Source organism: Somniosus microcephalus, chromosome 9 (genome assembly GCF_052327205.1).
Source record: "Somniosus microcephalus isolate GS21.2 chromosome 9, FLI_Smic_1.0, whole genome shotgun sequence".
NCBI classification, from domain to species: domain Eukaryota; kingdom Metazoa; phylum Chordata; class Chondrichthyes; order Squaliformes; family Somniosidae; genus Somniosus; species Somniosus microcephalus.
The window spans coordinates 101,067,627-101,081,004 of record NC_140995.1 but is presented as its reverse complement, the minus strand read 5'-3'; the positions used below and the strand labels follow the sequence as shown (position 1 = coordinate 101,081,004).

The 13,378-nt window shown below is 45.4% G+C and overlaps 1 protein-coding gene across 2 annotated transcripts in view; it reads left to right on the top strand.

Annotated features, from left to right (window-relative positions):
• The first annotated feature begins 3,397 nt into the window (after nucleotides 1-3,397).
• The window catches only part of tmem214 (transmembrane protein 214), a 58,660-nt gene continuing 48,679 nt past the window's right edge, over nucleotides 3,398-13,378 (top strand). Inside the window, exons 1-2 of one of the 2 annotated variants that reach the window (XM_085996900.1) lie at nucleotides 3,398-3,763; nucleotides 12,042-12,247. In XM_085996900.1, the coding sequence (XP_085853026.1) occupies nucleotides 3,640-3,763; nucleotides 12,042-12,247 (330 nt within the window). In that variant the 5' untranslated portion in view covers nucleotides 3,398-3,639. Of the gene's footprint in view, nucleotides 3,764-3,799; nucleotides 4,015-12,041; nucleotides 12,248-13,378 lie in introns of those variants that run through there. The other variant, XM_085996901.1, reaches the window with a different exon arrangement.

The following is a 13,378-nucleotide window of genomic DNA, read 5'->3' as shown; positions in this document are numbered from 1 at the left end:
GGGGAGGGGAGGGGAGGAGGGAGGGGAGGAGGGGAGGGGGAGGGAGGGAGGGGGGAGGAGGGGAGGAGGGGAGGGGGAGGAGGGGAGGGAGGGGGGCGAGGGGAGGGGGGGAGGGGAGGGGAGGGAGGGAGAGAGGGGGGGGAGGGAGGGGAGGGGGGAGGGAGGGAGAGGGGGCAGGGAGGGAGAGGGGGGGCAGGGAAGAGGGGGGGCAGGGAGGGGGGGAGAGGGAGGGAGAGAGAGGAAGGGGGGAGAGAGAGGGAGGGGGGGAGAGAGAGGGAGGGAGGGGGAAGGAGAGAGGGAAGGAGGAAGAAACCAGGCAGCCCAGACTAAAGATGGCGCTGTTCGGGCCCACATTGAAGTTCCGCCATGATCAAAGATGGCGTCACGAGGAAATTGTCGTGCCACCAGGATCAAATATGGCGCCGTGGTGTCGCTGCATTGAACTGCTGCCAGGATGAAAGATGGCCGGGCCCAGTTGCCGGTGTAACCCTCCTCCCCTCCCGATCTCCAGAGCCGGTTGCCGGATTAACCCTTGAGATGGGGGGGGGGGAGAGGGGATAGGGGGCGGGGGCAGAAAGAAAAAAAAGCTGTCTGCCAGCCTTCAGGGCGGGTGCAGCCAGCCTTGAAGGTGCGTGAAGAAGCTGGCGGCCATTTTCTCATGTCGGTTGGAAGCACGGAAATTTTTTTTTTCTTAATTAATAACTGCAAAATTTCTTTACTTTTAAAAAAAGTAGCTGCAAGGTACAAAATCGGAAATCTTCTAACTTTATATGTTCTTTCCTTAAAAACTTTCGGCTTTTGTATATCTTCTAACTTTATATCTTCTTTCCTTAAAAAACTTTCGCCTTTTGAAAACCGAAAGTTTTTAAGGAAAGAACATATAAAGTTAGAAGATATAAAAACTGAATTATTTATTCTCTATCTCTTCACTTACGTTGCAATAGTTGCTGCAGTCACTCCAGTGCTCGCGAAGACTAAAGTAACTTTTTTTATTCTGTCTTATTAAGCATCAGGCCCCGCCCACACACGCCATAGGATTGGTCAACCATCACGTGATGGGGGAGACCGAAGTGGGGTGAGGGGTGGGAGGAGCTTGCCACAAAACAATTGCCTAGGGTCCAGCATGGCTGGCAACAGACGCCCAGGCTTAGAGGCCTACCTGCTAAAACGGGGAACGGTAGGAAAATTAATGAGATTAGATAAAAGATTTAGAAAGTAATTAACTTTTTTTTAAAACAATTTCTGAAAGTAATTAACTTTTTTTTAAAAGAATTTCTGTTTTAAAAGGAACTTTTTTTTTTAAAGATGCAGAAAGCGGGAAAAAGAAATGAAAAGTTTGGAATCAAGATGGCAGCGACTCACCTCAGTTCAGAACGATAAGGCCCACCCACACAGGCACCGATTGGTGGACCGTCAGGTCACCGAAGCGTAGGATTGGTCAATCGTCCTGTCACTCAACCGTAGGAGGGCCCGGCCACACGCGCCAGGAACCCGCGTACGATTGGTCGACCTCGACGTCACTCGATGCTAATGAGCGGATAATGAGCGGAATGTTGAACGTTTTTTGGATACCGCGGGCGCAATTTTTGTCCGGCCGAAACGTAAATACGCTTAGGACGGTTCTGGAATCGTCAGCTTTCTTTCGACGTAACGCACGTGTAGGTATGCTCTATAACTTTCGAGTTAATTCAAGACAGACAGACGGAATGACAGACAGAAGTATCCTTTTATATATATACTAGCTGAAGTGCCCGGCGGTGCCGAGGCTTTTTCGAGGGCATGTTGTTGTTGGAAGAGAGAGAGAGAGAGCGACTGGGGGGGGGGGGAGAAGAGAGAGAGAGAGCGCAACTGGGGGGGAAGAGAGAGAGCGACTGGGGGGTAGAGAGAGAGCGACTGGGGGGAAGAGAGAGAGCGACTGGGGGGAAGAGAGAGAGCGGGTGGGGGGAAGAGAGCGGGGGGGAAGGGAGGGCGGGGGGGAAGGGGCGGGGGAAGGGAGGGGGGAAGGGGCGGGGGGAAGGGAGGGGGGAAGGGGCGGGGGGGAAGGGAGGGGGGAAGGGGGAGGGGGAGGGGGGCGGGGGGGAGAAGGGGGGGCGGGGGGGAAGGGAAGGGGAAGGGGGCGGGGCGGGAAGGGGAAGGGGGGGCGGGGGTGGAAGGGGCGGGGGGGTCCCAGGCCGAGAGCCCCGCTCTCCAAGCCCCGCCCCCCCCGGCCGAGAGCCCCGCTCTCCAAGCCCCACCCCCCCCCCCGGCCGAGCCCGATTGCGGCTCTGAGAGACGGCCGGCGGCCGAGCCCCGCCCCCCCCCCAGCCAAGCCCGATTGCGGCTTTGAGAGACGGCCGGCGGCCGAGCCACGCCCCCCCCGGCCGAGCCCGATTGCGGCTCTGAGAGACGGCCGGCGGCCAAGCCCCGCCCCCCCCGCCGAGCGCGGAACAGAGACGCCGCGTCTCACCTGCTCCTGCTGCACGCGCACCCTGACCCTCGTGGCTGACGCCGTTGCCCTGGGTAACGTGACACGGCGGGGGGGTGGTGAGGAGCTTAGCAGAAGCGCAATCACCTAGCTCGGTCCTGGCTGGGCAAGAAAGGCGCAGGCTTTGAGGCCTAAGAAAAAAACGGGGAAAGGTAGGAAAAAGAATGTTCAGGTTAGGTTTACAAATGAGTGATTTTTTTAAAAACAATTTAATAAATTCAATTTTATTTTGGTGGAAATGTATATTTGAAAAGAAAGACGCAGAAAGCAGGAAAAAGAATGGAAGCAAGATGGCAGCGACTCACCTCGGTTCAGAACGATAAGGCCCGGCCACACACGCACCGATTGGCCCGGCGGCACACGCCAGCAACCCGGCGTACGATTGGTCGAGCTCGAGGTCACTCTGTCGCTAATGAGCGGATAATGAGATGCTAATGAGCGGAATGTTGAAGGTCTTTGGGATACCGCGGGCGCGATTTTAGCCTGGCCGAAACGTAAATACGCTTAAAACCATCTCGGAAGCGTAAGCTTTCTTTGGAGGTAACGCGCGCGTAGGTACGCCCTGTAACTTTCGAGCGCATAGCCCGCCAGACGCACACGCGATGACAGACAGAAAGACAGAATGACAGACAGAATGACAGAATGACAGACAGAATGACAGATCGACCGATTTATATATATAGATACGGGCCGCGCTGTACAGCTCCTCCCCGCACGCGGTGCCCACCGGCACGCTCGAGGCCTTCCGCGACCAGTGGGCACCGGCGGGACTGGAGTACATTATCATCCCCAGGAATAGAATTTTAATTTAATTTGTTAAGTTTCCTTTTAATTTGTTTTTCGGTTACAGTCCTTATTGGTTGTGCCCCTTTAAAAAGGGGGCACATGCTGAAATTTAAATTGACAATTGCCAGGAAGAAGAATCGAAGCTCCGCCCCGGGTCACATTCCAAAACAGCACCTCCCCCCAACCAGACCCCGGGAAACGCTGCACTTTGTGACGTAACAAGGGCACCCAGGCGACGTGGCATGCCACTGGCCTCGGGCCGCTCTGATTGGACACAAGGCATTGTTTGAAAAAGCGCCCGATTGAGAAAGACTTTAAGCCGTTCCCGGTGGCACCAAACTGGGCGCTCCGACCCTGTAGTACAGTGAACCCTGATCCCTGCCACGGGAATGGCGTCTGCTGGGAAGTGGGAAATCGTCAATAAGAAAAATAAAAAAACCGCCTTCACTCGAAATGAGAAGAAGTCGCTGCGGAAAGCTCTGTCTGAAAACATGCCTCGGATAGACCCAGTCCGTGAGTATAAAGCTTCTCTGATAGCGGCTTTCTATCAGGGCCCGTTCCGGGGGCGGGGCGAAGGCTTGTTGGATTGCGCTGGGCCGAGCCGGCTGGAAATTGAGGCGTCCTCGGCCTTGCAACGCACGTTACCGATTAGCTTGCCTCGCATGCTCTGTTCAGAGGTCCGACTTGGAACGTCTTTCTGAAATCTTTTTAGGAAGCGTCGCTAAGTCTGTCTGGATACTGTGCCTGGACTGGTTAACATATTGGTAATTTAAATCAATGTTATATTACAGCTTCATAGAATTGTTACAGCACAGAAGGAGGCTATTCGGTCCGTCGATCCCACGCCGGCTCTCTGCAAGAGCACTTAAGCTAGTCTCACTCCCCCACCCTTTCCCCTTAGTCCTGCAAATGTTTTCTTTCTGGCGCTTATCTAATTTAAGTTTTTAAAGCCACAATTGAATCTGCCTCCACCACCCTCAGGCAGTGCATTCCGGATCCTAACCACTCTGAGTAAAATAGTTTTTCCTCCTGTCTCTGGTTCTTCTGCCAATCACCTTACATCTGTCCTCTGGTTCTCCACCCTTCTGCCAGTGGGGATAGTTTCTCTCTACTCTGTCCAGACCCCCACCTATCAAATCTTCTCTAAGTAGAACAACCCCAACTTCTCCATTCTATCTGAAAGTCATCATTCTCTCATCTCTTCTGCACCCTCTCCTAAGGCCTTCATATCTTTCCAAAAGTGTGGTACCCAGAATTGGACACACTACTCCAGTTGAGGCCAAACCAGTGTTTTATACAGGTTTGTCATAATTTCCCATAATTTCCATGTTTTTATACTCTACTGCTTTTCATGAAGCCCAGGATCCTGTAAGCTTTTTTAATTGCTTTCTCAACCTGTCCTGCCACCTTCAAGGATTTGTGCACATATACCCCATGGTCTCTCTGTTCATGCACCTCCTTTAGGATTGTATCCTTTATTAGTTTATATTTCCCCTCACATTTTGGTAGAAAGAATGATCACTTCACACCTTTCCTGTGTTTGTTTTAATTTCATCTGCCCTGTGTCTGCCCATTCTACCAGCCTGTCTATGACCTCTTGAAGTTTATCACTATCCTCCTCACTGTTCACTATACCAAGTTTTGTCATCTGCAAATTTTGAAATTGTGCCCTGTACACCCACATCCAAGTCATTAATATATATCAAGAAAAGCAGTGGTCCTAGAACTAACCCCTGGGGAACACCACTGTATACCTTTCTCCAGTCTGGAAAAACAACTGGTCACCACTACTCTCTTTCCTGTCACTTAGCCAATTTTGTATCCATGCTGCCACTGTGTCCCTTTTATTCCATGGGCTTCAACTTTGCTGGCAAGCCTATTATATGGCACTTTGTCGAATACCTTTTGGAAATTAATGTACACCACGCCAACTGCATTGCCCTCATCAACACTGTTACTACTTCAAAAAAACACACTCAAGTTGGTTAAACACGATTTGGCTTTAACAAATCTGTGCTGGCTTTCCTTAATTAAGCCACACTTGTCCAAGTGACTGTTAATTTTGTCCCTGATTATTGTTTCTAAAAACTTCTCCACTACAGAGGTTAAACTGACTGGCCTGTAGTTGCTGGGTTTATCCTTGCACCCTTTTATGAACAGGGTGTACTCTTTTTTTGCAGTTCTCCAGCCCTCTGGCACCACTACTGTTTCTCAGGAGATTGGAAGATTATGGCCAGTACCTCTGATTTTTTTTTTTTCCTTCACTTACCTCTGCGTCCTAGGATGCATCCCATCTGGTCCTGGTGACTTATCTACTTTAAGTACAGCCAGCCTTTCTAGTACCTTCTCCATCAATTTTTATCCCATCCATTGTCTCTTTTTTACCACCTCCTTCACCATGTCATCGGCAGCATCTTGATGAAGACAGATGCAAAGTACTCGCTTAGTACCTCAGCTAAAACCTCTGCCTCCATGTGTAGGTCTCCTTTTTTTGGTCCCTAATTGGACCCATCCCTCCTTACTAATTTACTATTTATATGCCTATAGAAGACTTTTGGATTTTCTTTTGTTAGCTGCAATTCTATTCTCATATCATCATTGTCCCTCTATTTTCTTTTTCACTTCTTCTCTGAACTTTTCTATATTTAGCCTGTTTCTCAGATGTATTCTAGACCTGACATCTGTCATGTGCTTTTCTCTGCTTTATCTTGCGCGCTCTATTTCCTAGACACAAGGCATCAAGGGGTATGGGGAGAGAGCAGAAATATGGTTTTATCTGGGCCAGATCTGTGTTCATACCACTGAAATTGGCCTTTCCATAGCTAATCTAAACCTTCTGATACTATGATCACTGTTCTCTAAATGTTCACCTACTGACACTTGACCCACATCATTCTCCAGAACCAGATCCAGCAATGCCTCCTTCCTCGTTGGGCCAGAAACGTACTGATCAAGAAAGTTCTCCTGAACACTTCAGAAATTCTTCCCCCTCTCTGCCTTTTACACTATATTACTATCCCAGTCTAATATTCGGATAGTTGAAGTCCCCCATTATCACTACTCTATAGTTCTTGCATCTTCTAATTTCTCTGCAAATAGATGCAACAATTAGACTAAATTTATAGTAAATCCTTTTTATGTTACTATAATTCCATCTTTCAACTAGCATTCGTTTCTATTTATTAATAATGGCACGATAGCATTAGCGATAATTAGATTTACTTCGTAGTTACAATATGTTCTGATTAGACCCTGAATAATGGTGGTCAACATAATAAACTGCTGAGACATTTTGGTGTGATGCACCCATGCTAAAATGTTTCAAAGTGAAAGTATTTAAGTCTAATCCTTGTCCCATTGAAATATTGTGATTTTTTATTTTTTTTATTTTTTATTAAGCTGTTTAATGTCTAGCATTAAGAGCTCTGTTACACTTGCATGTTTTGCTGCAAGAAAGTTTTGTTCTACTGAGTGAATTGAGAATAAACATTAAAAAGTACTTGGAAGTGTTTGCAAACACTATCAACTACACAATGTTGATGTGAATTCAATTAACATTTTGCTAAAATCTCTTCAATGGGACTTTTTTTTTTCAATTTCAGATCAATCAAAGAAAAGCAGTTAATTTTAAACTAGTATGAGGGGAATTAAATTCATGCTACAGTGACTAAGGAACTTTACAAAACTTGCGTAATTGTGAAATGACTTGAGAATTGTTCAAATTTTCACTCTTTAAATGGGTAATTTCATTTTAAAAGGATACTCTTGCAGTGAATTGAAATATTCACTCTGGTCTGTAATAGTGTACTTAATACTACTTTAATCACTTCATGTTGCGTGCAGAATTCGTGCCATGACATCTATGGAAGTATTGATGCCTCAGTCTATTGTTTTCCCTGCAATCCAATTTTCAGTCATCAAAACCAACAAATTAACAATTAAACTCCTCCTGCCTTTCTCACAATTTTCCCCATCTTGCACAAATGCCTACCTCCCAGAGCCTGACTAATGGCTGCCAGAGGACACTAGGTGAGGACTGTATCAGGCTTGTAGTTAGTCCCATGCAGCCATATAAGCTGACATTGCTCGCATGAATAATGACCACTTGGGCAAGCCAAGATAACAAGCACCTGTGAAACTGTCCCCCCAGCACTATACTCAATAATCTAGCTCCACCATCTGTCTTATTCCTGAGCCCTTACAGAAGCTAGACTTGAGTGCCAGAAATGGAAGGATTAAAACAGTTCAATTATTGGCTCGTGCTTTAGGTTTCTGGATCCTATGCAATGTTTACCACAACAAACAAACACCAAATTTCAGACTAACTCACTGAATTACCACAGTGGACAGCTGTGAGTCTTGGATCTGCTGGACTTGTATTGTTCTCTATCTTTTGTAAGGAGAAGACTGGCTGAATTGATGTGTGTGTCAGCATAATGCACTTGTGAACCAGTAATTTCTATAAACATCTGACTGCACTGATATCTGTGGGGTATCCATTTCCACAGTTCTAAGCATTTATGAAATCTGATGAAGTGCAAGTGCAGATAAACTCCCATTATTACTTTCATGTTTTCAGCTAAATATATTCACAGAATTGGGGGGGGGGTAAGCATTTGGCCTAGAATACATAGTTGTTCAATTGTGAACTATCCAACGCATTTCATCTCCAGAGGTAAGGTTCCAAACCTTAATTTTCTTTGAGCAGGAAAGGAAAAATGAGCAAAGCTTCAGAATAATTATTTTAATCTTGCACTATACTGGACCAGTTGCCTCCTACAGCATGGCACAATCCCAGCAGTTCATACAATGCAGAGTGCATTCTGTGTCGTTTCTATCCATACACTCCCTTCAGTTCCTTAATTTCCTTAATCAGATATTGATGCTGCTTTCCCCCCCCCCACTTAAAAGAACACTTCACTGTAATCTTGAGCCTTGCTTAAGGCCTGTTGGTTTTATCCTTGTATCATCTAGTTTGGCCTATAGCTGTTTGTGAAGGTCCAATCAGCACTTTGGTTTATTGTTGCCCACGAATGTCCTTTTTTTCTTTAGTAAGGCTAGGGTTGCCAATTCTGGTTGGAGGTATTCCTGGAGGCTTGATCACATGATGTCTGAACACACAGCACATGCCTGTTGTTTGAAAATGTTAATGCATTTCCTGTAGTTGAGTATCTTTGACTCTGGTCTTGCACCAGCAACAGTTGCGCAAAAAGTTCCAAGGAGACCTCCTGCGAACAGATGAAGTAAGTACATGGGTGCAAACTCTGTTTTTGTCCCAGGTCGCTTGCATTGCTGTCTGGGAGACTCCTGGACCATCCAGGAGGGTTGGCAACCCTGTATCCAGATACCTGTAGCTCTGTTAAATTGACCATGCAAACTCCTCTTTTTTTATAATGCTTGTCTGTGGCTCCCAGACATCCCCTGCCTGCCATTTTAAGAAACCGCCTGTAATTTCCTGGTAGCTGGTCCCACCCCGGTCCAACGGCACATCCAGCCAAGTTACCATGGCCTATAGAGTGGGACCAGCTGGACACAAGAAAATTCCTAGTCAACTGTGATCAGAAATGTTGTTGTACTTTTTTATAATGCTATTGTGAAATGTAAGTTTGTTTGGCAACTTTGATTTGCACTTTTCCAACTTTTCAGGCGGGAGAAAGTAATGGAGTTGAGATGAAATCTGCTTGTTGCCCATGACATTTAAAAATGAGCAGTTCACAATCCACGAATGGCCGACTGTACAAAATGTAGAGGATAATGAGCCCACAAACATTTCTTTAATTCCGCTTGTCAGCTTCAGAACTTGCAAGTTGTGTTTCTGATTACAGTTGGCTAGGAATTTTGTTTAGTTTCACAAGAGCTGCAAGTACTGTTTGTCAAGAAGTGAATGCTAATTTAATTGCGGAAGTAAAATGGGGCAACTGTTAGATTTTTATCTAACTAAATGCCACTCTGCTGAAGTGACAGAGGGAATTGTCATTTATATAGCGCCTTTCACATTCGGGACATCCCAAAGTGCTTTATAACCAATGGATTAATTTTTAAGTACAGTCACTTGTAATGTACACAAACAAGAAATTTGGATATAACTAGTTCCCAAGAACGGCAAACTAATGACTCCAATAATTGAGGGAGGAATATTGGGGCATGAGACCTCTTCAGTTAAAGCTGGGAGATATTTTACCTTCACCTCAGCAGGCAGACTGTTTAGTTTCTATAAATGTAATAAAACCAATTCAAAAGTGTTTCTAGGTTTTGCTCTTTGATCTGTTTAGCTTTACGCTCCTCCTATGAGGTGGTGAGCATCTTGCTCATGGAGCTTTGCCAATGCTCATTTTGTTCGACCATTAGAAGACACGAAATACTAGCACTGGGTGGCAACAGTGGAGCTGAAATTCCTGGAGGCCTGCTCTGCTGCCAGAAGCATGGTGGGATGGGACTTCTGGCTGGCAGTCTGCCTCAGCCTTGTCTCAAAGCCTTTATGCAAATGAAACAAGTGCCTGTGCTATTTAGAGCTCCCAGGACCTCCACCCTTTTTTCAAGGTGGCAAAAAGAGGAGAGTGTATTGTCAGAATGGCACCATGCCATTTTGAGGGGGGCAGGCTACGTTGGCTGAAGATGCCAATTTTTTTAAATTTTTTTTTTTTTTTAAAGGGTGATTTCACTGCTTTTCCTGATCCATGGCTTTTAGGAAACTGGCATTTGTGGACCCCACTGAGGTTGCGAGGAGTACTTCTGCATCTTAGATGTGCTTCCTATGGAGTGCAAGTGAGGGAGTACTGGTGGGTGATGTCATCTCAGTACTGTTGCCTTTTCTGATGGGGTGGGTGCAATAAGTAGATGCTGCCCCTGTCACACCCCCTCTTGGAGTTCCTTATTGCGGGGGGGGGGGGTGGCGGCAAGGTGAGTGACCACCTCAAATTCAACCACTTTTCCCCCACCCCACCTGGAATATGTCCCAGTAGTCTTGTCCCAAACATGGGGAATTTGTGCCCTGTAATTGAATATAAAACTATCACACTCGTACTGCTAGTTAACAAACATTGTCACAACCAAGGTATGTTTGTGCCTTTCTCTGCACTTCCCCCTGTAACCTGCCAGGACAGATGTAAAAGACCATTTTTTTTTAGGACTAATTCAAGGGCAATTTGTCTTAATATGGCATTGTTTTTAAATTAAAAAGCACTATCGTGCCAGTGTTGCTATTTTTGGTATGACTGGGCTGAGGGAATTGCAGCTGCAGGTTTGTTTGTCTGCTTGCAGCAAGGGCCCATTTTCTAGGAACTGTCTCATAGGCTTGTTATTTATACCTGCTTCTGTATTTGACCTAGCGGTAGATTGCTCTAACCAGAGTAAACATTTAGGACCTTTCAGTTGGGAGGAGGAAAACATAATCCACTTGAATGTGGATAATCTTTTATGGAATTTCTCACCTTAAGACTTTTTTGGTTAGCTTGGGTTTTATAAAAAGTCAAAGCCTCCAACCAATAAATAAATTGGCTACCCATAAAAATCAGCACTACAACCCTTATCACCTAAGCAGCCACACACTGTCATTGTTGCAATGCAGACGACTCTGCTTGTCCTAAATAATTAGTTCAATGAAAATACCAATTGAGGAATACATTGAACAATGGATGGGTATAGTGGGTGGTGGGGGGAAAGTGCAGAGCAAGTACACAAACTAAAAATGAGATTCACTTTGAATTTAGTCATGTTTTTGCACAGGATTAAACCAAGTCCCTTTTCTGCCTTATTGAAGAATTGCTATTTCCTGTTGTGCACATTCACCAGCAATCTCACCTAGGTGTAGATCATCTGATTTGTGTTCCTCCAACCCTCTTTTCTCTCTGCCCCCAACCCTAGTCCTGCGGTGTTTTCTTCACTGGATTAAGCAGTGATCTGAGGCTACAGACCTGAACAAATGTCTAGAGAAGGCATTACATGATTTTTCTAGCCACTGTTAGCAGCTTAACCTTGTTGGTCTTGGCATTTTCAGGCTGATACATCTGGCCATCTTGCCTTGCTGAGGATTGGGCTGCTGTATTTGGTGAGCCTGCTCCTGCTCCAGCTCTAGGGACTGCAGCTCCAGTAACCAACTTTTTAACATTTCTGGTCATCCTGCAGAAACTCTGCTGTCTCTGAAGCATTCAGCAAATGTAGGTTACTTCTCGGTAAATGATTATCTGGGATTTCCAACTTTGTTTAGAGCTGAAAACAAAAATAATGTGATCCTCCTGGACTTGTGCTGTTGGTCTCCTGGAAATCATTTCTTGATCTATTATTAGACCAAAGAAAACTTGGCACAAATCGTAAGTTCTTTTATCTTCTCACATAAAATAGAACTGTTGAAACTCAATGGAGAGGTTCACCACCACCTTCTCCAGGGATGGGCAATAAATGCTGGCATTGCCAATGTCACCCACATCCCAGGAACGAATATTTTTAAAAAGTGGGGTTTTTGTCATCCTGTGATTTTTGGTGGTTTTTTCAAATGAATTGTGCTGAGAAATTGACTGGCAGGACAACCATTGTGCTTCCCTGAGTTGTGACACTGTAGAATATCTTGATATGCTGCCTTTATTAACTAGTTAAATTCTAATTGAATTGCAGTTGTGTTCAGTGCCATGCAGATGTCCAATTTCATTGGACAAAAAAAATTGGCTCCAACCAAACTGTTGTCAGCAATGTACTGTTGGTGCTGAAATGTGGCTTGCAGGTGTGCTTGGTGACTGGGAAGCCACCCTGACAAATATAATTGTATCTGATGGACAATAACTTTTTTTTTTCTTAGCTCCTTTGAAACCTTCTGAAACCCTTTTTGAACTTGGGTTTGAGAAAATGGGGAAGAAGCAAAACAAAGAGCAAGTTCCGCCAGTACCCGGTCCTGAGCAACAGCAACAGAAACCAGCCTCTGGAGGAAAGGTGATCAAGAAAGTCAGCGGTGATGCAGGGATGAAGAACAAGATGTTTCCTTCTTTGGAGGCTGCTGTTAAAGCTGTACGTTTGTTCTGGCCTTTCAGTATTGTGGATTTCAGTTACTGCACTAAACTGATTTTTGGTTGGAAACCTATTGGCCCAGAAATTTGGGTCGGGGGCTTCCCGCGGGTGCAAGCCCCTGACCTGCACTTACCTAGTGCACTGGCCGTTGAGCTCTGGGCTTCCGTGGAATTTCGATCCGGGGCCTCCTCCACCTGCCAGTGCGCTGTGCTTGCGTATCCCAGGGGCGCAGTTAGTGCGATGCGTCCCCTGGGATCATGTGGGCCATGGACAGCCAATCGGAGGAGGGAAAAGCCCATTCATAAGTCTGACAGGAAGACCTGTCAAGGCTTATAAATACTACGGCCCCAAAATAGCAGTAAACCTTCAAAAAATTTTTTTTTTTTTAAATCACACTTTTTAAATAAACTATAAATTACATTAAATAACTATTTTAAACAATTTAAATTTTTGAAATTTTATATTCTAACGGAGCTAAAAATAAACTTACCTTGCTTTAAAGTATTTAAAAAATAATAAACCTGTGGGGGGGAAAAAAATGTTTTCATTTTAATTAATTGACCACTTACCTTGTAAAAAGCAGGCCTTACGCCTGCTTTTTACATTTCTAAATCCTGCAGGCTTACGATCCTGGGAAAACCTGCCCCAAAAAAAAAAAAACCCGTAAGTTTGCGCACGCGCAGCCTCTCCTGTGTGCGCGTTCGACCTCTGGACCTCTTCGTTCAGAGGAACGGAAGTGCCGGTTTCCCGTGCATGCAGAAAACCGGCACTTCCATTCGGCCTACGGGTGAGTACCCCATGCGTACTCACCCGTGGAGACCTGAATTTCTGGGCCATTGAAATTTTGATAAAATTGTAGTTTAAAGAAATCTACCAGTTTGTATTGATTATTGAGTTTCACTATTTACTCTTCCCACTTAAAATGTATTAAATGTAGCTCCTATGGAATAAGATTTAAATAATGGATTTTTGACACTCCTGCTCTATAATCTATCTGATGACATAACTAATATTGGGAGCTTGACTTTGGGGTGAAATGAGGCTGCCCTGCCCAACCTATCTCTGAACCATGTTATTACACCAATGTATTGTCAGTGAGCTGTTCTCGTGTTCTGATTCTGTAATCTGGTA